This window comes from Sitophilus oryzae, unplaced genomic scaffold (assembly GCF_002938485.1).
Source record: "Sitophilus oryzae breed Bouriz unplaced genomic scaffold, Soryzae_2.0 scaffold_1507_pilon_pilon, whole genome shotgun sequence".
NCBI classification, from domain to species: Eukaryota; Metazoa; Arthropoda; class Insecta; order Coleoptera; family Curculionidae; genus Sitophilus; species Sitophilus oryzae.
Genome location: NW_022146178.1, coordinates 2,208,209 through 2,234,803, shown reverse-complemented (window position 1 = coordinate 2,234,803; position 26,595 = coordinate 2,208,209). Strand labels below are relative to the sequence as shown.

Here is a 26,595-nt window from a genome sequence, read left to right as displayed (position 1 = left end):
TCAGTTTTATGGAGAGGCCCCATCCCATACCCCAGAAAAACACCCCCATACCATGATTGAGCCCCCACCATGTTTTACAGTGGGTCGCGTGTACTTTGGTAGCAATCGTGTGTTGGGAGGTCTTCTTACATGTTGAATTCCATCTGATAATACCAAATTAAACTTTGATTCATCACTAAAACAAACTTTTTCCATTGTGCCACAGTCCAGTTTTGATATTCGTTGGCAAATGCTAATCGGGCCTTCAAATTTTATTTTGATAGCAGTGGTTTCTTGGCGGGTCTTCGGGAAAACAACTTCTGGTCAACTAATTTACGTCGGATAATCGTCCTTGTACTCACTGGTGGATAGCCCATTTCTTCAAGTTTTGCTTTTATCTTCGTTGACGGCAAAAATGGATCTTGTGAAGAAATTCGTTTTATGGCTTTTATCATATTGGGACCAACTTTTTTAGGGCGTCCTGGTTTTCTTTTTATAGAGACATCTCCTCTCTCATTATATCTCTTTAAAATATAATGTACCGCTGATTTTCCAAGGCGTAATTGCTTAGCGATTTCCGATTGCTTCAAACCATCCTTAAAAGCATTCACTACTCGCAACTTAAGATCTGCAGAAAAGTTAATTCCACGTGGCATGATATATCACAAGAGCTCAAATGTTTTTAAATCGCAATTGTTCATAAAAGCAGAACAAATGAAACTAACGATTTTTAAAAATATTTGGTTGATCTACTTTTGTCCAAGACAAAAAAGCAATATTTGCCAATTCTTATCTATAAATAATAAGACTAACAGAAGAATTTATATTTGTTTGTAGTATTTTGGTGAGAATGTATTAAACTTTTAACATACAAAGGTACATAAAATAATTTTGATATTTAACACCTCAAATCTGATTTTCTTCGCAATTATTGGTATTGGTTCATCCACTTTTGGCCAATACTGTATGTTAGTATATGACATAAATTAGGATTGATCGACGTATTCATACGTCTTCATACTTTTTTTACGTGAAAAAAGAAAAGTAATAGATGGTGTTAAACGAGTGGCAAGTCTGATTTTCATTCTAATTTAATACTGATTAGTCCTTGTATAAATACTTTTAACCGATATTGAAAAAAAAATTTATGAAGTAAATAAAAAATCAAAAATCTGAACACGAAACGAAACAAAACGAAATATGATATATTTTCCAGACTTTACTAAAACTTGCTGAAAGAAAAATGCGATGAAAAATTATAGTGATTTTTTTTTTGTTTAGAATCGATAGAAGATACCTCGCTTTTCTTTTCCTTTTATATATTTCTTGTCGTCGCGGCACATTGATCTTCGTCGTCAATTGTGTCACGATTTTCTTGAAAGACCGTGATTTTTTCTGTTTCATTTTTTGGAAAATGGCGCAGAGCGTGTTCGTCGAACAAAAATCGCGAAAAAAAGCGGATTGTTGTGGTTAGGATTTTTCTATTAAATATCTTATTATAAGTGACTTTTAGTCAGTTATTCCATGATTGCAATGGTTCGGTGAAAGTGTCCTTTTATGGATACGTGAAAATTTAAAACTTACAAACTACTTAAAACCTTATTTTGTTTATTTCATAATGTAATCTAAAAGTGAGCCACTTTCATAAATTATTAAAAAAAATTAAAAATGTATGGCTATAGTTTGTAAAATATTTACATTATCCAACCAACAAGAGTAGTGTTTTTCGCTTAAAGAAATTAATGACCTGGATTAGCATTTTAAAATTATTCTGAATTTATATAACCATGAAAAAGATTGATGAATGTTTTCCAGTTAATCCAGTAAACAAAATTTGGATTTTAAATTTCAGTAGCATCAAAAATACATCGTCACAACCATTATTCAAATTAAATTCAATATATTTGTTCGAAAACAGTAATCAATTAACAATTAAAATTTCTTTCATATAGCTATCTTCATAGAACAACAAAAACATATTTTCATGTAAACGTTAACATCCTAATAGTATATCTAGTATATTCAATTTATTGTATTCTTGCTTTGGAAGATAAAATAAATAATATATACTGCAAAATCTTAAGCTTAATTTACTTAGATTGTTTGATCTATACTACTCCCCCCCCCCCCTTAATAATAATATAATATTCCCAAAACCCAAACAACCCATATATTAACTTACATTTCGTGCTCTTTTTAGATCTTTTCTTGTACACTTCTCGTTTATCTTGAATTAACCCCATCACTAGAAGTTTCTCGACCACTCTATTTTTAGGTCTTGGAACCTCGAGCTGATCCATGATGTTTCCAAGAACGTCTAAAAAATACCAACAATTTAAGACTTATTTACAATTAACACAATTAAGATTAAAATACTTATGCATTACCATTTGAATCCCGGAATAACTCAAATAATTCTTGTAAATTATTTTCTTCGTCCTGAGTCCATACCTTCGGTGGCCTGGAAGCAGCACCAGATTTCTTTTTGCCTTTATAATCAACCAATAACATAAGGTCTTTTAATTTCTTCAACACTTGTCTTCGAGATCTAGTATTATCCACTAGATTATTAGTAATCCAGTCAACAATATCTGAAAAATTTAATATACAAAATTAGTTTGAGTAAAAATGTTGTAGGATCAGTTAAAAATTGTTCAGTAATGACAGCGATATGTTTTTCTTGGTTAGACAAATTTGTGTTTAACGTGCAACAATATAACATTTTATGCCCATTGAATTTAAATCTAGTGACTATGTTAGATAAAACCAGAAGATCTAAATATATATCCGATAATAAAATAAACACTTTTATTGGTATGTTAAAAACAATAGTTTTTATTAAAAAATTACCTTCATCTTTGGGAGCTTCTTGATATTCCATAAAAAGATGCCTTAGTTCATCTTCCTGTTCATCAGTCCAATCTGATTTCAACCTAAATGAAAGATAATTAATTAAATTTAATCTTAACCATTTATAAAGTGTCATCAAACATCAATAGATATGAAAAAATTAAAATTTTTATAACTGATTTCAGATCAAGATCAAATTTCTAATTTAACATGAAATTCAAATTTTCTTTCAAAAAGGGAAAGATCAACTTCTGAACTGTATAATGATGCTTCAAAGTGGTAAAATTAGTTTTAACTTTAACTTGAAATTAATTTTAGCAAGCGAGATAGACGTTAAGAGAAAATCAATATCTTATGCATTTAATGAATCAATAGATAATTAAAATTTTAGCAGAAAAAAATAAAATTGAAATATTTATATTTTTAAGCAAATAAATGTATTTTTTCCATAGCAACTGTTAAAACTGCCTTATGTCTATCAAAAATAGTAGATAAAATAGTACTTTAACGGCAAGAGTAGATTAAATCAAAGGATTAAATGATACTTTACAGCGAGGATAGGTTAAAAACTTTATTTCTTCTCGCACGTTTTTTAATTGCTTCCATTTTTGAAAATTTTTGTATTCCTTTTCATAAGTTATTCAGGATTTAAATGGAAGTAGTTTAGATATGGCGTTTGTCGCCTCAGCCTGAATATCTGTTGGTAATTTACTTATTGCGTTTTGAGCCATTTCTGGCTCCAATTCAATCAGCAATCGACACGAAAGAGAATTAAAAAATATTGACTCAAAACTGACAACTAAAGAGACAGCTTCATTTATTTGTCAAATTACATAGAAACTATGGAGGGTTTAAAAAAGGAGGTATATCGGCAATGGGCATATTTGAAATTTCTGTCCCCACTTTTAAGTAGGTTCCTCGGTTTGACAGTAGAGGCACTGCGATCGATAGGGATACTATATTTTCATTGTTATTATACGGTTTAAGTTTGTTTTTGCTAAAATTATAGTTAATTTTTTGAACTTTTAGCAGTATAACAATGAGCATTGTGAAAAAAAAAACTATACAGTAGAAATAGTTCAGTATCTGGCTGTAGAAGTGGATATTTCAATGAAAAAAAAGCGAAGAAAGAAAAGTAACCCAAAACTTTTCAAAGCTCCTAATGTAAGTAATATGATTATTTATTTAAAAAAAATTATGATAGATGTTAAGAAAAACATTAAAATTATATATAATCAGTGTACAGATTTATTTAAAAATCATATTAATAGAGAATATAGCCCAAAATCGAACATCTGCATGACATAACCTAGAGAGCCTAAAATAATAATTTAATACTTTAATACCTACTAACATGTTATTATATATGTGCTACTAGGTGTTTAAATTACCTATTATTAAATAAGTAGATATTAATAATATATATTAACAACCATTGCTATTAAATATTATTTGAATATTATAGAAAGTGAATATTAAACATTATTTACACTTCAAAAATGTAGTTTCAAAATAACAGCTACCTCGAATAGTGAAAAAATATTTTTTTAAATTTGTTTAATAATTAGGTATATCTCTTTTACTAGGATGACTAGGATCCTAGCATCGACAAAGAAGAAAGACATCCTAACTTGCTACAGCATTGGCAAAGGACAGTTCCCCAGACAAAATACTTCGCAGATGCTTCGCAGTAGTGATGTGTTTTATGCACTTATTTAGACAAAATTAGTTGACGGAACCAAAACGGAACTATCAGTAGATAAGGGTAGATAATTTATTTTACTATTAGTAGATAATTTCTTTATTGTATATTCAGGTGTATATTACATTTATTAAATTTAGCTATTTGGAGTTAGTCAATTAATCAAAATAAAAGTTATGTATTTATATTCCTAAATAAATAAATTTAATATTTCAATGCTTTCAATGTTTCCTGTAAGCCTATTTTTTAATGCAGTTTTTTTAGAGAAGGTTTTTTACCACGTTGAGTAAGTTCTTTCTTCTTGACGACTTTTATAGCCTTTTTTCTGTAACATGTATTTCCATTTCAGTGTCCTGAGGATGGAATAAATAAATTCCGAAAGATTGACCATTAACAAAGTGTATTAATTCTAGTCCAAACCCTTCCGACTGCAACCTCACTAGTTCCTATATTTTCTTTCTCACTAGTCAGTCGATACTACTCATAGATACTACCCTTATACTACTGCCTGCCTAAATAAATATATGAAGGAATACATACAATATGATAAAATGATATGACAAATGTCAAAGATGTTCATTTCCCAGCCAACTGGACGCCGTTTTTTTCGATCATACGTTAGTCCTTGACTTATTATTTTATTTACAAACCTACCTCATACTTGTATTAATAGTAAAGTGGATGAAACTTTAAAGTGCATCAGCAAAATTATTAATAAATCACTAACACACTCACATCATAAACTATTTAATTCACATTTCTCATCAAGGAACAATTACTGTTTACATCAAATCAAAGGTTGAACTGGTGATACGTTTGTTGCTGGAACTTCTATATTTTTTGTACACCAGTTGAAGGAAACATTTACTTTAGCAGCTTATATTTTTCTTCGGCCGTGTATGCACTAAATAGAACCCCATAATAAAACATTTTTATAATAACAACTTAGGAAAAGAATATCTAAAACCGGCATCTGATATAACCTAACTAACTTTTCAAACTCAAATTTAAAGTATCGTATTCACAATTTTACCCACGCACATTGCTCAATTCGAAAAAAACACGTTTCTAAAAGCTAACTCTGGTAAAAATATGTCCAAATATTAACATGGCTCTATAATTTATAACAAAATAGTTATTCTTGCCATAAGAAGCTGTGTATTTTTAGTATCCCTATCATCACAAGCGCCCCTAACGGCGATCTTCGAACTTCATTTAGATCATGAAATCTGGACCCAAAATGTTTGCGTTCGATTCGCCTCCTCCGTTTAGACTCCATAATAGAAACCAACGCCAACCAAGCACAATATTTTTTCTACTCGTAATAAATTCCTTGAAATAATAATTTCTGAATATCTTTTAAAACGTAACTCGCTATGGAAAAAAAAATTGTTTTATACACGACGATAAAATTGCATTATCGTAAAATACCATTTTATCGTCTTGTATAAAAAATAACTGTTGTACAAAGGTAAATGGTTTTATAATATAGAGGAAAGCAAGTAAAAATAGTAAAAGTTCTGTTCATTCGTTATTTTGTAATTCTTTTATACCTAAACTAATATATCTAATTCGTATCTCCTAGGTACACTTTAAAAGTTTCTGTTTAAAGAAAAGCACTCGTTAATGTTTATGTACCTATTCCTTCTGCAAAGTTCAAAACTAGCACTCACTGTATTTCCCCAAGCTACGAAAACAGTGGAGTCATCTCCACCGTGCCTCTGAAAATATTCCTATAAAGCGATAAAACTTTGATAAGAAAAAGGGAATAAAAAATTACAAACGGTCGTTTATAATGTAGGAAGCCGCGTAAATCTACGCTTAACTTTTTTCTGTGCGATAAAGTTTCTCAAGAAATGGCCCGAAACCTTTACAGTAGCTAACTTTATTTTTCTCCCAAAAGGAAAAATCGCTTATAGTTCGCATACATTATTTACGGCAGGCATTTGACTTTGACAAAAAAATATCTTTGAAGACAAATTGTTCAAACGGCGTCTTTCATCTGCAAAGGCAAAAAATCCTTTACTGCTTTGTTCAGATCAATCCTGCCTATTCTATTCTACAATATAGTACTGGGATATAGTCAAAAAAGAATCTTAGATCATATCGTCGGCTTTATGACGAAAAGGCCTATCTCGATTTTTGGCGATTTTGAGATATCAACGTCATGACATGCCCAATGGGTCATATTTTAACATAGCGAATTTGCGCCTCTCAATATTGTACCTTTTTTCATTTTATATTAGTTTAAAAATTTGCCTCATCTCAAATACTACAATTCTTCGTTATGACGAAGAGACGTATGTTGAGATAGGGCTCTTTGTAATATCAATTATTGTTATACCAATTGTTATGCTACAAGAAAGATGGAATTTGAGATAGGTCCTTTTGTTTGAAGTTATGAAAATGCATGCGAGAGAAAATCACACCATTCTACCTAATTATTTTCTGACGGTTGCTTGAAACAAAATAAAACTTCTATCATGGCAGCAGCTCTCTTTTACAGTGTGATTTTAGAGTCTATTTTTTGCCAAAAACCATTGTTAGAATGAGCTAGACACTGCACATAGCTGTATCGGGCATGCAAAAGATTGTCCGATAATAAATGGCTGAATAAAAGGAAAATTTTTATCGAAAGCAAAATAACGAAACGAAAATTGCCCTAATGGAAAATTTCCCGAAATCATAATTTCTCTAAGAACATTTTAGAACCAAAAACTTGCCCGAAAAATACAATAATTTTCATCTCATTATCATTGTCAGGCCATTGGCATTGTCAGCCCTACCAATTTTTGGAAAATTTTATTTATTTTGCTATCATCATCCAGCATAAACACGTAGAATGGAAGTTGAATTTGTTATCATTGAACAGGGAAAACAGAAACTGTTACTCCACAGTTATTTGTATAAAAAAAACGAATGAAGAAACATGTTTTGTTTTTGTTTAGTTTGGTTTTTACTATATGGACCGTGAGTTTAAATACCCTGAATTAATGCCCTCAATTAGCTAAAAAATTACTAAAAATATATTAGTTAAAAGAATGCGTTTTTGTCTGAAAAACAATATTATTAAAATAAGCTAGATAAGAGTATTTTAATTGATTATTGTCTTTGCTTCTGGCATGAAAATTGTCTTTGTTTTCAGTTGATCTAATCTAACGCGAATAAAAGTATTTAAAAATATTTGTTGCTGATTTTTGGCGATTTTCAGATTTTTTCTTGTATGTATGTATTGTATTTTCTTGTAAGTATTCCATAATGTGAATATTGTATCATTTTTTTCTTATTAAGAACACTTTACCGTCATTTTTAAATTTATTTTACATGGGCGTATGTATACTATTCGTTCGGAAATAAATTTATTATTATTATAACAAAAAGGCCTATCTCTATTAAACAACTAAAAATAAATTATTTATTAGAATTTACGCTCAATTTATCTTCAGAACGTTTCCTCAATGTCTCCGTTTAAGTGTTAATACAAAAACACTATTAAAAAATTAAAGACTTTACATTTATTGGCCAAATAAAGTAAGTGATTTTCTTTAAATTGCTCTCCTAAAAAGTAGAAAAAATCGAGATACGCCTTTTCGTCATAAAGCCGACCATATATTCTCTACATAATCCAGATGTAATATGCGGCGTGCCCATGTCCGGTCTACTACTATCTTCAAAAATGTCCTCGGATTGACAAGAGGAACATTTTTTTGTTATCGAAATTGTGAAAAAAATGCGTTCTTCATTCAATGCGTTTGGCATTTTTGCTTATTCCCAAATGGTTAATTCCGTTTATACCTTTCCAAATTCCCATATCGTTTTACAGAAATAATACGTTAAATAACCATGAATATATGGTTGATTTAGTTGTTTTCCTAAAGTCCTAAGAAGAGAATAAGATGTTTTTCCTATGCCCTTCCTGAAGTTCTAAAAATCAAAACGCGTTTCTATGAAAATATATTTTGGTTTTCATTCTTTGATAGATTGATATTAATAGAATACTAATTAACGTCATATTTTTTTCTGTCTTAAAATGTTAAAGAAGAACCTATACATAAATATATAATAAATTTGTTTGGACGGTAGTAATAACAGTCGATAAACCAAACGAACAAAATCAGAATAGCCAACAATTTCATTTTTGATCGCTCTGTATTAGCTAATTAAAATTTTAATGTTGTTTTTAAATAGCTATAAATATTTCATCAAATATCGTAAATTGAAGAATATCAGTTAAATTGCCTCAACAAAAATTCTTTTGCAATTCGAAGAACGGAAAAATAGGAGCAAACAAAGTTTTCCTGCACAAGAGACGTTTATAAAGACAAACAAAAGAAAAAAAAAGAAAAAAGGAGAGACAGTTCATTTTATCTCTCTAAGTTGTTCTTTACTTACTTTCCATCGGACATATTGTATCCGTTCTCGATCTCGCAGCATTCCCCGCTGGACTTCCAGAACAAAGCCTCCATGAAAACTTTTTTGTTAGTTTCGGATACTTTTATGAATTGCCGCACGATGTAAGTTGCGAACTTAACCAATTCCTGAAATAGTTTTTGGGTCGGTTTTAGTAAGTGGAAATGTTTGGCGTGTTTATTGGGAACCGTAACAAAAGAGTGGTTTTATTACTCCAAGTACCTGGCCAAGTTTCGATCAAGAATGTTCGCCGAAGCTATTAACCTACTGCAATTACAATATTTTCAAAGGTTCGACATTTACTCTATATCGTAAAATTTAAGGACTATTTTTAAGGATAAATTTTTCATATAAATTAGTTTTAAATGTAAAAAGAATTTAATCAATTTTCTTTTACGATACAAAGGGCAGATACAAGATTACTTCCAGTTGCATATTGTTCACTTGCTGGTTTTAAACGGAACTAGCTGCTAATTTATTTATTTTATATAGGATCACCTATACAGGGTGCTACAAATTCTGGAATACGAACATTGGTATCTCGGTAATCGTAATAGATCCGAACATGGTTAAATTGGGGCAAAGTTGCGCTTTGGGATGTTCACCAAGATGCCATCAGAAAAGTGTTAAAACATTTTAAGGATTACTGAGTTTTTTGGAAAAACGGATTTTTTTGAAAATCAATTTTATTTGTTCCTGTCGTTACTTTTTAGAAAATTAAAAAACTAATTGCACATTCTCATAGCCACTTTATTAGGGCTATCTGTATTCAAATGTCCGAAACAAAAAAAAATAAGTGTGGCATATCATTATACCCAGGGGACTGAGTTCTTTCAAAACCTGAAATAAAAATGCAGGTCCGTATTAAAAAAAAGTTGGCCTCTGTATCTCACAAATTATCAGCTAATTTGAAAATCTAAAAATACTATCATAGTCTAAGAGCTGGCTACATAAAAAAAAACCTTATCATCGTTACATGGTTAATGTTTTGTGTGAAGTATCCTTTTCTGTAGCCATTATGAAATAGTCATGTCTGCCAGCGCGATCCCGGGGCTTAAAGCGGGGGCCTGCCAATCGAAAGAGTGAAATTTGGACACTAAAAATTTTATAGTAAAGGTATTTAAGTACACGAGGTATAATTGCGAAAATAGCTTTTATTTATTATTAAAAAACGTGGAAAATTGTTGGCAGACATTTTTCTGGTCGCTAAAATGCCGACAGACAACGCGAAAGAGGCATGAAATTTTAAAAATTATCTCGAAAATTATTAAAAATGAAATTTGAAGAATGAAAAAAAAATATGGCATACATGCATGCCGATTGGTGGAATGTCATATTTATTTATTTTAAAAGCCGTATGCAAAAGGCCAGACAAAAATATCGTGGCTAAATCAGCTGCAGACAGTTATCAAAAGCGCGATATTACTCTCTAGCCCTTTCAAGGAACGCTCGCCGCCTCATCCATTAAAGTATAGATAATTCATGTATACGATTATATTATAAATATATATTTTTTTATTATTTCAAAACAGATATCATAAATTTACTATTCTGTCTCACTATTTGTATCTGACTCATCGTACTGCAGATCCCCGCTCTCACAAACGAGTCTTCCTCTGGGTCGATATCTGCACCGTAATTTTTTTACAGACTTACAGATATTATGATTCAATTGATAAAACGGCCAGCGTTTCCTGAAAACGCTTATACAGGGTGAGTCTTAAATAAGTGAAAATACTTTTAAGGGTGATATTATATATTTCGACCCCAGGAACACGTCTGAGTTTTTTTTCGCATAAAAAGATGTAGAAAATCGTGCATTATTTTTAAGTTTTTCTGTATATTTTAGAAAACTGTTTAGAATTGCCTGCTCACTGCAAATTTACCAGCGGTATAATTATTTCTTAACCTAAATATCATGCTTACGGCTTTACTCTATGGCTATATACGACACTAAAATAATGGATGCAAGTACAGAAAAAAAACTGGTGTCTCACAAAATTATTTAAAAATAAATCAATTTCTTTTGAAATTTTCAAACTTGAATAACTCGATTATTTTCGACTTATTTGGAAAACGGTAAAAAGAAAATATGTTTCTTTTATCGAGATCTACCAGCTCTGAAAATATTTGCACTTATTCAAGATTCACCCTGTAGAGTAATATTGCGTTTTTTATAACTGTCTACCACTGATTGAGCCACGATTATTTTGTTTGTCCTTTTGCATACGGCTTTTTAAATAAATAAACATGACATTCCTCCAATCGACATGCATGTATACGATGATTTTTTTTGTCAAATTCCATGCCTCTTTCAGGTTGTATGCCGGCATTTTAGCCACGAGAAAAATATCTGTCAACAGTTTTACACGTTTCTTAATAATAAATAAAAGCTATTTTCGCAATTATAACACGTGTAATAATATTTTTAGTGTCAAAATTTCACCCTTTCGATTGGCCGCCACCACTTTAAGCCCCGGGATCGCGCTGGCAGACATGACTATTTCATAATGGCTACACAAGAGGATACTTCACACAAAAAATTAGCCATGTAACGATGATAAGGTTTTTTATGTAGCCAGCTCTCCGTCTATCAAATAGTCCTAATAAAGTGGCTAGAATGTGCAATTGATTTTTTTATTTTCAAAAAAGTAACGACAGGAAAAAATAAAATTGATTTTGAAAAAAACTCTTTTTTCCAAAAAAACTCAGCAATCTTTTTTGATGACATCTTGGTAAATATTCCAAAGCCCAACTTTGCCCCAGTATAACAATGTTCGTATCTATTACGATTATCGAGATATCAATCCTCGTACCCCGAATTTGTAGCACTCCGTATATGGTGTTATTGTTTTATAGAACATCAATATCTTAAATTCAGTTATATTTATAATATCGTTATAATAATCTTATTATAATTACAAATTTTGGGTCGGATAACAGTAGCTATTAACTGAATAATGTTTCTTCCAAAAGAATTTTTTTATTTAATATATGTTTGGTGCATTCTTCGTCGGTGCTGCCACAATCGGAGAATACTGTAAACAGCGGACTAAACAAATAAACGGATTTATATAACGAATACACGAAAAAATTATTATAATTTATTATTCAAGCTAATAAAACTTTTTAGATGAGTTCAACTACGGTAGCAAGCATAGTTTTACATACCGGTTTTATTAGTGGTGGCATAACTGGGGCTATTTCGGCTATAATGACATTTTTTAAAGGTACATAATTATAATTTTAGAAGATGTTCATAAAAATTTAAGCATTAGTTGATTAAGAGAGGTATACCATTAATATTATAATGAGCACTTTGCGGTTTCCCGCGGCGCATTTTGGCACCTTTTTCGTCCTGCCCGATGAGGGATTGGAGTGCACTTTGATGCGCAGTGCAATTCCTAACTGGTAGAGACGAGCAATCGGTGTCACATAGGATGTATTGTAAATGTGCTAACGGGACTGCGTGAAATACTTTAGTCGGACAGTTTTAATTTCTGCCGTATCGAGCGCTGCGGTCGGAATTTTTAAAATCAACTGAAATGCACCAAAATTACCATTTTGACAGTCAAAAAAAATTAACATGCAATATTTCATTAGATATGTAGAGCTCATGTAGATCATAGAGCTCAACATTATAAGACAAATTGCTTTTAACAACGGGTTTCCGCTAGGAACTATTAACAAGATTTACTATAAGTTTGTAAATAGGTACAAGATGTCTTATAATGTCATACACATTCGAAAAATTTACAGAGAGGCCCGTATAAAGATTTAACATTTTTTGGTAATATTTCACTCCAATTGGCAAAATGTTTTAAAAATCTTAATTTATCTATTTCCTTTAAAACTATTAATACATTAAAAGCAAATTTGGTTAGAAATAAAGACAAAACGGAGAGGCTCTCTAAATCGGGAGTTTATTCTTTGAATTGTGGCGACTGTCAAGCGGTCTATGTGGGGCAATCAGGTAGAAAGATTTCCACCCGAGTACAGGAACATCTGAGCATTGTCAATAAATACAGAAATTCGGATATAACTGAGACTAAATCGGCTTTTGCGAACCACTTATTAGCCACTGGTCACGAGTTTTCCATCTCAGAAAACGTTAGTGTTCTGCACGAATGCCAAAAAAATAAAAAACTTGATTTATTGGAGAAAATGGAAATAACTAGAGCTAAAAAGTCCGGTTCTTGTGTGCGTGAATGACATTTTTAATTTCGAACCAACATTAATTTTCAATAATCTGAAAGATTAATTCGGCCGTGTATTATTGTTGAGGTCTGAATCTTTACTTCAGTAGTATGGTAGCTTGGTGGCTTTGCTCTCTGGTTCCCACCCGGGAGGCCAGAGTTCAAATCCCGCTGGGCTATTCTATTTTTTATTTTATTTTTGATTTTGTTTGATTTTTTGTTCCTGTTTGTTTTTTATTGGCAAATATTTGCCGGTCATTTCAGCCTCGTCCCAGTGTTGTTTTAATTGTAAAATGTGAACGTGTATTTGGATTAATTTTAATTGTATATGTAAGTTATAACGACCTTTTTATTATTTGTTATTTATTTAGGTTCTTTCTTCTTAGGTCTGATGATGCTCGTATAGGTATGAGCGAAACACGTGTAACAGTTTCACATTGTATAAACGTTGAGACCGAGACTTTGAGTCTTTTTTCTACCTTTTTTAATGCAATATTTCGAAAACTGTTGAATGTAGATATAGACAATACACTTGTATCTTGTATACAAAGAAGAATTATATACAAATTTACGTTTATATTTGACGCTTATTTTAAACTTTTATATTCTTTGAATGTAATAGTTCTCATAACCTTCATAGAGAGCTTTTATTGAACTTTTTAGAGTCTTTAGATCTCCATATAAAAGTCAGAATTTTATTAGAAAATTCTGACGTTTATACGGAGATCAGTATTGAAAGAACGGCTTATCTCGACATTTGACCAGAAACATTCGTTTCTATAATCTGCCAAGCCCAAACCCGTCCTTATTGGCGCAACCCCGGAACCGCACGCATTACAGCTCCGCAGTCGAAGTAATAAAATTCAAACGCAAAAGCGAAAAAGATATTCAAAACTTCAATAAAGCTCGACGAAAGCGACACAAATTTAAATATTGACTGTTAAGAGAGCTCCCAGAACTGTTGACCCCAATTCAATCGAAGCAGGCAAAAAATGAGATTCCCGGTCCCGGGGCTCAGGCATTAGAAATTCTTCCGAATCGATTTAAATATGTTTTCTAGAAAAGGTTGTCGATGGAGCCGAAATATGTATTTTTTATCATAAATGAAGATAGAATGAAGAATAGAAAAGTAAAATGTGCAAAGAAAAATGTCTTTCGCACAGGGTGTCACTCTAGGAATAACAAAAAATTATATAACAATTCTTGCCATATAACTGCTGATATAGAAATTTAATTCCAGGCTGTGTTTGTCATAATGTGGATCAACCTGCTCTCACTACCGGTTTCGGAGCCCTACTCCATCATCAGGTGAGCCTAGGAATAACGTACAATAGCAAAATCTACATTTAGGTGTCTGATGAATCAAAATTTGATAGTATTTCATTACAGTGTGGTCCAGTGTACAAAAAACCTAATATATGTATGGTTTCCCCTTGAGATTTTCACTCAAATCTTTTCACAAGCTTTTATTTAACTTGGTGTATAAATATTGTACAGGGTACAGGGTACTCATTTTGGGTAATTGCATATAGATTTAATTTATAACATACTGATTTCACATCACTATGCTACTTTTATTGTGAAACTAAAGATGCTCTACCTAACGCTCTTAGTTCCTGAAATACGGAGTAAATTTCAAAATCTTTTTAAATGGAATACCCTGTATATTTTTATTTGGTTTGCCTTGTTATGAACTTTCTAAAAATATATCATACTCTAACCTATTTTCATAAACAAGGTAAAAACTTGCATTACTTAACTTTTTAAGGTTAGATTAGAAGTTAAGAGACAAATAAAGAGTTTAAAATAAAATTATTAATTAAAAATATACTTTTAAAAAAAAATTTTTAATTAAATGCTCTAAAAAGAAGAGAACAAACTTTAAATTAAATTAAATTCATCAATTTATTATACAGGGTGAGTCTTAAATAAGTGTAAATACAGTATGATCGGAAAAAATGGCGTCAGCGATGGTGATCCAAAATTCCAGATTGAAAATCTGAAATTTTTTGAAAAAAATTTTGCAAATTTTTTTAGTTTTTAGTTACAAAACACGATTTCTTGATAATATGGCAAAGTAGGTAGTAGAATAAATTTACAAGAAAGAAAATTCAGAAAAGATCCAGTGCCCAAGTAGCATTTGGACGTTATCTAACGTCGGGTATACGTCGCGTTCAATAAACCCGACGTCGGGTACCAACGTCGGTTCGACCGCCTGACGACCTTATTTGCACCTAAATGGGGAATAGAGATTCGGGTCGCCTCGACGTCGGTATCTGACCTGATAGGGAATGTAATTCTACCAATTACCAACGTCATATTACGTTGGATTTTAGTCACTTAAAATTCGTCGCTAAGCACTTACGTTACGTTTGGTTTCATATTCGCTTCCAAGAATACATAAAAACCTAACCAAACTACCTAATTACAAATGGATTTATAATCACTCCTCGAATATAACTATAAGTGCTTATCTAATTTCATATTATAATAATTCTGAATCATTAATCCAGACATCAGTTTTGTCAACGAAAATCACTTTTTTGATATATCTGATTAAAATACTCCGGAAAACAACGAGCACCTTCAAAATTAGGTAGATTTATGAAATAAAAATATCTATAAAAAAGTAACTCGCAAAATATTTTTTTAATTTTCTAGCTGGTTTAATCATAAAACTGTACAGTGGTTTCCTCCAAACTCAACCTTATCAATATTATTCTACTAGAAATCGAAATGTGAATATAAATTTTAAAAACAAAAAACGATTTTAAAATGGCTGACAATCGGATACTTGTTAAGAATGGCGGATTTCTGTGTCCGACTTAATATGAACTACCAATATACCAATTCCGACCGGGTCTCCAACATTAGTCGTCTCACACGACCGAAGTCATCAAACCGGATGACCGGCAATCGTATTATGACGTATATAATTCCAACGTACGCCACGTAACCTCACTTTGCGTATCAGTGATTTGTGGATTTGTGCAACTATATTTTAGATTTTGTTTTCTCCTTAAAAAAAAATGGGCAGCCACTTTTTAAGCCTAACCTCACATGTGGGAGGAGGACGAAGGGTCTGCTGGTTTCCTAAGCTAAAATAAAATTAAGATGCACCAGTGTAATGCAGCATCTCTTACGGATAAAAGCATTTATGGGTGGAGGCAAGACATCACTACTACTATTATTATTTTGCAAAAGCCTCGACCTCTTTCTGTAAAATGTAGATGAATGTCTAAATGCCTTTTAGTGTTTTTTAGGCATAATAAAAAAAGTTTGTTTACAAAAACTTTTTATTAGGTTATGTTCATGATGTTCATTAGATCGCAAAAATGCTACTTAATGGGTTGTATTTACGGACGTAAATAGAGATACGTAAATTAGGTTATAAATATGAACATAAAATATAACAAAATATAATTGGACGTTACTTTAGGGATTATCAGTGAGACGTATCCTATTCGGACAACGGGTAGACGTCGGGCTAGTTCAAGTATATGTACGTCGTGCAAGCCAACGTGGGAACGACGTTGGGAAATTAATAAAAATGGTACGTTGTTATTTTGTACGTCGACAGATCGTTGGATTTACCGACTCGGATCCAACGACGTCGCTTTTAAATAGGAAAGCGACGTCACCGGTCGTATCACCAGCATCCGACCTAAATTTGCACAAAGACTGGCGTCGCTTCAGGTCAGATTTAGTTCGAAGTCAGATAGATGCTACTTGGGTGGTTCTCAAAATTTAAGGAAAACATTTTTTTCGAATATTTTTTTTCGAAAGTAAAATAACTCGGTTATTTTTGACTTATTTGAAAAACGGTAAAGAGAAAATATGTTTCTTTTATCAATATCTAACAGCCCTAAAAATATTTGCACTTATTTAAGACTCACCCTGTATAACACGATTTATAATATATCAAATCTTGTCGCCAGATAAAGAAATATATAAAACTAGTTATTGCCCGCGGCCAGACACAAAATTTAACAGTAACTATTTAAAACATTTGTTTTTTAAAAAAATATAATAATTAATTAATGTCTATAATATTATTATTAGAAAATAATTCAAATAATAATACTCAAAACCTAGACTCAACTAAATGCATTACCTTATTTAAACGTATCTTTACTTACTTTGTGTTCAGGCAAATCCTTTAGCTGAAAGATCCTTTGAAAAGTCCGGAAAATACTTAACTGGAAAACCATTATGGGCATCTTGCAGTCGAAAGCAATTCGATGTAGTAATTTAACAATGCAATGGTTGGCATTGACTGTGTTCCTGTCGAATTGTCTTAACGCTAGTCCGCAAGCTCTAACAATTTTCGGGTGAGGAAGTCTAAAAGCAGTTTTATATCAAATTAAAAGAAACATATCCACGAAATTGTACATTAGTATGTCAGTTATTTACAAAGTTATCATTTCTTTCACGACGCCCTCTAAATTTTTAGTTTACTGTCTAAAAAAAATAACAGACCATTATAAACCCTTAATATTCAAAATAAACATTGCCCTAAATACGATTCGTATTTATGTAAACTATAAAAAATTGATGATGATACATTGATTTATCAATAAAGTATAAAATTCTGAATATACACACAATTTTTACAAACCTTTTAGTAAAGTCTTCAAATTTAAAATTAGTTTCATTATATACAGGACCATCTTCCTCTTCCTCGTCATCTTCTTCCTGATCTTCATCTATATAAAAAATCAACAGTATTTTTAATATGACTTTTTATCATCTCCACTGCAAATTTCTTTTTGACTATTTTAAAACTACAGTTTAATGATATTTGCATATAAAGTGAAACGAAAAAAAAATACTTACCATCTTCCCCAACGTTGACTGCCGGAGTAACATTGTTTTCTGAAAAATAAATAGGATATACTATATTATAAGTTGAATTGTTTCTGTCGTTACTTGGCTCAACTCCATAAGCTAACGAAAAATTAAATAACAGTTTATTAAATTCCGCAATATTGAAACAATTTAAATTAACAAATTATCGAAATGCTTCGCTAATACTGTAGATTTTTCAAGAAAAATATCGATAATTTGTTAATTTATATTATTTCAATATTGTGGAATTTAATAAACAGTTGTTCAATTTTCAGATTTTATATTATAAAGTTGCATTAGAACTTGCTATAATATTCTAAAGAATTTATTTTATAATAGAAATATTAAAAATGTAAACAGAACTAATGTAGCATTAATAAAAAACAATCTTTTTCCCGCGACTTCGTTTGCGTTATACCTCGAATCGTTCATGCATTGATTTCTCCTTATAGAGCTAGTGAAACTTACAAATGCATTATTTAAACTATGTTATTAACAGTTTTAGAGCTACTCGTATTTCATATGAAAGTTTGCAATTGTCGATTTTCTGAGTATTATACAAGGCGAGTCTTGAATAAGTGCAAATATTTTCAGGGCTGGCAGATCTCGATAAAAGAAACATATTTTCTTTTTTTCAATATCTCCAAAATAACCGAGTTATTTTAAAAAATTGATAAAAATATATTTTTTACTTAAATTTTGAGAACCACTGGATCTTTTTGTTTTTTTTTGTCTGGTAAATTTTATCTACTACCTATGTTACCTGTCGTATTATCAAGAAATTATGGTTTTTAACTAAAAACTAAACAAAATTCCATTTTTTTTTAAATGACACACCACTGACAATGACAAATAATTTATATACAGGTTGAGTTTCCTACGATGTTCTCTATGGGAATCTCGGAAACTACTGGAGATAGAGAGTCAGTTAAATGGGGAAAGAATTGCAGTTTTGTGGGGTCATAAATATGCGCTTTTCAGATTTTCGAAAAAGTTCATGGCTTACTAGATATTTCGAAAAAAACAAATTTTGGCTATTTTAAAAATTGTCCCTAATTGCATTATAATCTATTTTAGACAAAAAATTTTCAGATAAAAGTTGTAGATAATCACATCCCTAATGAGACTGTGTTCTCCGATTTTTTCTAAAGCCTGTCATTTTTGACATGTGACACAAACATATGTTTTTTTAAATGGAAACCATAGTTGGCCATGACTTCATAAAAAGCGCCGTTTTTTAAGCTTTTCAACGATATAAGCTATAATATGTTTCTTTCACAAAATTACTGAGTTATAACCAATTCTTATCTTTCTTGACTAATTTCACTTAGTTAACCATGGAAACAAGTTCAATCTTCGTTGCTCTCAGAAATGTGAAATTGTCACATCCAATCTTTGTAAATTAACATAAACAAAAATTGTAAATAAGAGTTTTTTTAAATGAAGAAGACCGTGTAGAATTATTGGTTCAACTTTTCTTGGCCATACAGTTTCGAGGATATGTTGACCGGTGAACGTTACCTTTTTTAGAAAACGGTTTTCAAGACATGTTAGAAAAGTTAAATTTAGATACTCGCGCATTAATACAGTGGTTCCAACATGACTTTCATTATGACGCACCAACCCCCCCCCCTACAATGAAAGAAATGTTATTTAAAAAATTATTTATATCATAATTACGTAGACTCAAGGAGGTGGACCAATTGCATGGGTTTCCTCGGTCACCTGACCTATCCATTTTAGATTTTTTTATGCGGTATGGTTAACAACAAGGTTTACAAAAAAACTTATGAATTAAGAGAGGCACTCGAAGAGGCGGAACAGGAGAAGTTTAATTAAGGCGACCGGTCGTTCTGTGACAATAGCTAGAAATTCAGTTTTAAAAAGATGCATTTATGTACTCAAAATAATTGCGGATTTTTTCAGAGTGACATTTTCTATGGAATAAAGTAAAAAAATACCGGGGGTGCTATTTAAAAATCAAAAGTTGTAGTCATTTCCGGTGAAACCGGAAGTGACCGAAAACAATTGAATACGTCAATCAATCCTAATTTATGTCATAGACTAACATACCAAATCTCGTTTTCTTAACTAAAAAAATAAAAAAAGTTATAGGGGTGGGCCACTTTTGCGACTCACCGGGTATATGTATGGATAAGATACTTTATTAAACTAAAAAGTCCTCAAAGTAGTTAGATTAAGAGATTTTTAATATTTTTTCTTTATTCTTTTTTTTTGTTTCTGACGACAGGAGGAAATATATACCCCCTAAAACGTAAAGCATTTCTTTGTGATTAGGAAAATGTGTTTACAGGTACAAAGTACAAAGTGATAAATTAGTTTCCGTTTCAATTCTAATGCAGTTGGCTTCAGGACCCAGACTTTTTCAAGAAATATTATAACTATTATTTTCTTGTAATTAAAGGGAAATTAATTTAATCACCATTATATTTAAATTAAATCCTACAGAAATACATTAAATCTCATAAAATATTTAATACAAATAACGTTGTATAGGCGGTATGGGGTGTTGCGCACCACAATGGCGGAAGCGAATGAAAATTATACGAAAAGGGAAATATCTAATAACATTCCAAATTAGAAGTTACGAGGCCAATTTCAATTTAGTAGCGGTTGGTTGCTTCATTATAAATTTCATTTTCTGGTATTAAACACCCCGCCCGGAGTAATTTGTTCATTAATTCGTTTCATATTTCATACACTTATAGAGGACTGTGGAGTCTCGGTGTGTGTCTAACTTTTAAGTCGCTCAAAATTATATTTATTTTTCAGCGAGCTCTGGTTGCGAGCACAATACCGTGACATTTCATATAAAGTTCGCTAAACAATGACAAGGATAAAGGATCTGTTTAAAATTGCAGGACTTTACTTTTAGAATATTCATTACCAAGACTAAAATTTTTAAACTGAGCGTAAGACAATAAAAATTAAATCATTTATTATTTCTAATACAACATTAATAAAAGAGAATAGAAGTCAGTCAAAAGTAACTATGATACGAAGTTATATAGAATTTTATTATATAAAATGCTTATATAATAGAAAATTTCTTTATTTCTAGACACAAAATTACATTGATGATAATTCAAGTGGCCCAATAAAGAGCAGGAAGACTTTAAAATGAAGCAAAAAGGCAGGCGGCCACTGCGAGCGAAATTAAACTAAGCTAAAAATATAGAAAGAAACGGTAACTAAACGAAAATAAGTTTCATCGGCCACTGGGAGCGATTTTTTCTTAGTAGTCAGCTAAGTAAGCTGCGTTTTCGTATTGTGTCTCTGTTATCATAGAACTAATCGCTGCAAAAAATTCGCTGGAACCTGTCACGAACTAAAACGAGCGAAACTAAACTACGATTTGAATCTTCGTTCATATATTTTCGTTTAGTTTCGCTCAAGTGGCCGCCGATATATTTAAAAGTATGGGAGTTCATTTTTACAAATCTTATCTTCGCTTGGCTTAGTTTAGTTTCGCTCGCAGTGGCCGCCTGCCTTAATAGTATATTGTTTTATCAGGAGTAAGAATGATACTTTTTGGGGCGATGCTTAGCACTACGCTTTAACCGCCTATTATTTCCTCAGGATTGTGAATCCCAAGTACTCATTTAAGGCTGAGTCGACCTAGGTACCCAAACTATTTTTATTTTAATAAAAATAGTCGGCTGATGAAACGCCGGGTGTGGGATTCGAACCCACTACCTTCAGATTGGTAGACGAGAGTCTGTATCTCTACGCCACCGGACCCCGTCGCAAAATTAATTGTTTGAAAAAAAATTAGAACGATTTTCAATATACATTACAGTGTCATATTCTGTATAGAGCGTAAGAGTCCTTCTCTATGTATTTGTAATTTATGTCATTAATTTTTCACAAGTATATAGGATCAATGGCTTATTGACGAATCCGAACGGCACTATTTTCGAGATTGTACTAAGAAAATATAATCTAGGTTTGTTTGTCATACCATCAGTATATACAGATACTACCAATGAAAATACAAGAAAAAGTTCCTATGAACATATTATGTAGTATGCAGTATAACATTAGTACACTATTTTTATACCCTATATAAACACTATAAAACCAGGAAATGTTAGCAAAATGTATGATGTTGATATAATTAAAAATGTATTGTACGAAAAAATTTGTTTCAATACACAAACACATAAAAAAGAGAACGTGTTCATCATAACATCTTACATTATGACAAAATAACGTGATACCTCTGAATTCAGTACAACAGGCATAGAATTACGAAATGAACAGATTAGCCAAATTGTTTAGTCATGTTTTTAATTAGCTTAGAAAATATAAACCTATCCGCTTAGACGTATTAGCTTAATTAAAAAGGAGTCCATTAATTTGATTAAAATGTGGTCTCTTTGTGCACTTGCTGTTATTTAGGGTTATCGCCTATACGAGTTCTACTAATAACGGGTCTATAATTATATCTAATTAGAAACCTACATAAAACTAATTAATTAGTTTATTTATTTTATTCACACACATATAATATTAATTATAATAATGACGTACAAAGATACGTATTTATCTAATTGATAAATCTAATAAAAAACTTTCAAAAAATAAAATAATAAAAATGTAAAAAAGTCGACATTACAAATTAATCTTACTGCATAGAAATTCTCGTTTTGGAAACTAAACATTTGAAAAAAATATTATACAGGGTTAGTCTTAAATAAGTGCACATATTTTCAGGGCTGATAGATCACGATAAAAGAAACATATTTTCTCTTTACCGTTTTTGAAATAAATCCAAAACAACAATTTCAAAAAAATGATTTTTTGATAAAATGTTGAGAACCACTGAATCTTTTATGGATTTTCTTTCATGTAAATTTAATCTACTACCTCTGTTGCCATATTATGAACAAATTAGGTTTTTTTAACTAAAAACTAAAACAATTTCCTAAAATATTTTTAAAAAATTTCAAATCTTTCATTTTTTTTCGCGAAAAAACTCTCATAATCTTGTTTCTGGGGTCGAAAAAAAAAATATTCGCACTTATTTAAGACTCGCCCTGTATATAAGTTATTATGTAAAAATTTACTGTTTTCTGAATTTATAGTTTTTCCAGTGTTTGTCATCAAGTTAAATATGTAGAACCAGCTGAACAAGCTAATTTTGTACCACCTAAAACTGAAGTCCTATTTTGTGGTCAACATCAACTGTCAAACCAAACCATTGTGTCTCATATTGACACTTATTTTTATCAAATCGAATGAAAATAAATAAATGATAAGTAAATGTTATAATATTTATTCTGTTTTTTGCAAGTCAAATAAAATATTCGAGCTCCGTTTTTTGCAAGTCAAATAAAATATTCGGAGCTCCATCAATAATATCAGACATTTTTTATTTCACAATTAATTTATTGCTATCAAACTCGACATTTTTATTCTGCAAAATGTGATTTAAAGGGGAAACAAAAAACCATCAGTCACCAATTTTAATTTTTTTTGACGGTAACTCGAAAACATTTCTCAGCCGCTTAATGAAAGCGACTTCTTTTTCTACGTCGCTCTTTTCGCTCTCGTGCAAATTGGAATAATTTTGACGAATCACTCCCTCTCGTTGTTTAAATTGTGTTATTTCGGTTTTAAGGGCGCGTGAGTAGAAATTACTAAATTAATTAAATTACATTCCGTCTTATCTTCTGCGTTTCTTAACAAAGGAGTTAGAGAAAGGCATGTGGTCTAATTAAAATGGTAACTGAGTTTTGCGGCTTCGTAAACATTACTATTACAAGGGAGCGTTGTTGGTTGCTGATGAGAAAACGTAGGCCTGAATGAAGCAAGATTCTCTTATTTTATTACCGCCTTTTGTACGAAAACCTTTCGGTGCGTCCACAAGGGTCGCTTATTGTGGCTTTATTATACAAACAACATTTACTCTCTTTAAATACACTACCTCTTACCGTTATATTCAATTTAATTTTGGTCAAAGAATGATTAGAAAAGCTTACAAACTATTTTCAAAAATTCCAAATCTTCAATTTTTTTTTCGCGAAAAAAACCTCATAATCGGTTTCTGGGGTCGAAAAAATATTTCTTCGCTATTCTTACCCTGTATATAAGTTTTTATGTGAAAATTCATCGTTTTGTGAATTTATAGTTGTTTTTCCAGCGTTTTTTTACTCTAATAATGAAAATCAAGTTAAATATGTAAAACCAGCTAATTTTGTACCACCAAACACTGAAGTCAATCAACACTGGTCAACATCAACTGTCAAACCAAACCATCAGACGTTTACGAAAATTATACCTTCGGTCTTTACCGTTACCCAGCGGTAAACATATGTTTTATGTCAAATATGAATCTGGTAGAATATTTTTAAAACGAACTGGTTAATATCTTAAGATTAAATTTATTATACTAATTAATATAATAATAACATAGAGAAAAGATTCCTCTGATATATAGTTAATAATTGATCAAATTTGATTTTGTGCCACAACCTTTAAGCCTATAAGCTGGATGAAAAGATGAATGAAGTAGATTCTTCATCTAATTCTCCAGTTAAATCTCTGCTGATATGTTCTTCAAAATGGTTCTGAATTTCAGTCAAATCTCCCTCAAGACCACATACAGAGCATTTCCCCTGCTCAATTTCAAATACATCCATGTCCATGGCGATTTTCAATAATGGGTCTGTGATCTCTTATTTTTTAAACGCGTTTTAAACTCTTATAGGTTAGGTTTTCTCTCATAACGGTCATTTACCGAGACCTTATCCCGATCCATAATCTATAAACCGAATCCATGCACCGGTAAATGTGTGATAAAATTAGAACAAGGAACAAAAATACCGTTATCAATTTCGAACGTAAAAAAGTTACCCGGTACCTACCGGTGCAATTTTCGTAAACGCCTGTTACGGTTATATATTTTAAAGGGGAATTAATTTTCTTATATTTATTTTAATTGATATATCTTGACAAAATGGTGAATGTGGTGATTTATTATTTTATTTATAACCTTGAAGATGGCACGTTATTAAAATATAACAGTACATTTCTTAATACATATTAATTATTTATTTATTTTCTATTTACAAGTAAAGTAAATGTGCATTAACTTTAAATCATAATTTAACTTCATATTGTTGTATTTTTAGCCAAATGTAATATTTTGTAAATAATATCTTTGACTCGATCTTGAGGTATTATTCTTCAGGTTATGGAAGGGTAAATGCATCGTGTAAAGACTTCTTATTTATCTAAAATAACGTTAATTAAAGTAATATTAATAATAACCACTTTATATACTTACTTTTGGTATTTGTTTACTTCTGTTCAAGTGGAAATATTCATTGCATTTTGTTAGTTGTTTGGTTGCTACAAAGGGAAACCATATTATATTAATTATATTATACGAAACGATGTACATACCTTTTTAATAACAATAATACCTTCAATAATTATTATTAATAAATAATCTGATTGTGATTTTTGTTTAGATTAATTAATTTGTGGTTAGGGCAGAAACGTCAAATCATCAACGGGTCTAACGGTGTTGCCAGCTTCTTGAAGTTTTCTTAAATCATATTTCACCTCATTCATATTTAGTCTCTAAATAATTAATTTTAGCATTTAACTTATTTTAATACTTTTATTTATTAATGATCTTAAACTCTTATCAATTGTATCTAGTTGTAATTGCATTTAACTTATTATTATTGTTTGATTTATTATTAAGTTTCTTTTATTATCGGATTACTCCTGCAACATTGGTACTTAACTGGTTGCGGATGTACCTAGGGATTTTATAGCTAAATTTATATCAGGAGGGGGTTTCGATATTAAAATTCCAAGCGCCCACCTGTCTGGTGATTTCCTTTTCTTTTCTTTTCGGCACGCTGGCAGTGAAGTCACGTTTTGAGTTGAAAAATCCTTTCATTTGATTTTGGGAAAGGTTAATAATTCTCTACGTTTAGTTGATATTATTTATATCATACAGCTACGGCTGGATTGAGACGAAACTAATAGCGTTGCATTTTTTGTATTATTTCCAAGGAAATCGCCCGCAGTTTGGGTAAGTTAATTTTGGTTTATTAATTATCACGTGGGACAAATTTTTATTGGGTTAATTTTAAATTAGGCACCTTGGTTTGGTTTTTCTTTTTACGCACCAACTTAATTCCACGAGGGTTTTCACGACTGGCTAGCGAGGTTCCTGTTCAAACCAATTGATCAGCTAAGGGGAAGCCACGTGGTTGGGCCTTCTGGTTGTGCGGCAGATCCTGGCGTAGGGGATTTTTTTTGGGACCCTTACGAATAAAAGCTAAGTACCAAACTCTTTATTAGCTCCCTCTCGTTCCTGCGTACTTAATAAATATTGTACCTATTTTTTTTTGTTGCTTCTGATTAGTTTTAGTAAAGACCATTTATTTAGTAATTTAAGTATCATTTATATCGTGGGTACCCCGTTTTTCATATATATTAAATTTTAGTAGAGTAGGTAATTTTTTTAGTCTAGGTTACACTAACTGGTCATCTAACGGGTAACCAGGATTATCAATTGTTGCAAATATTTAATTTATAATATAGTCATTTTAATTTCCCTATATT

At 31.1% G+C, this 26,595-nt stretch overlaps 1 protein-coding gene across 1 annotated transcript in view; it reads right to left on the bottom strand.

Moving 5' to 3' along the window:
• Positions 1 to 26,595, bottom strand: part of LOC115878283 (protein timeless homolog) — a 469,464-nt gene that overhangs the window by 78,470 nt on the left and 364,399 nt on the right. Inside the window, exons 11-17 of the mRNA XM_030894737.1 lie at positions 17,974 to 18,012; positions 17,756 to 17,843; positions 17,277 to 17,478; positions 8,924 to 9,069; positions 2,830 to 2,912; positions 2,367 to 2,570; positions 2,162 to 2,296 (exon numbers count right to left, since the gene is read on the bottom strand). Coding sequence (XP_030750597.1) covers positions 2,162 to 2,296; positions 2,367 to 2,570; positions 2,830 to 2,912; positions 8,924 to 9,069; positions 17,277 to 17,478; positions 17,756 to 17,843; positions 17,974 to 18,012 — 897 coding nt within the window. The remainder of the gene's footprint in view (positions 1 to 2,161; positions 2,297 to 2,366; positions 2,571 to 2,829; positions 2,913 to 8,923; positions 9,070 to 17,276; positions 17,479 to 17,755; positions 17,844 to 17,973; positions 18,013 to 26,595) is intronic.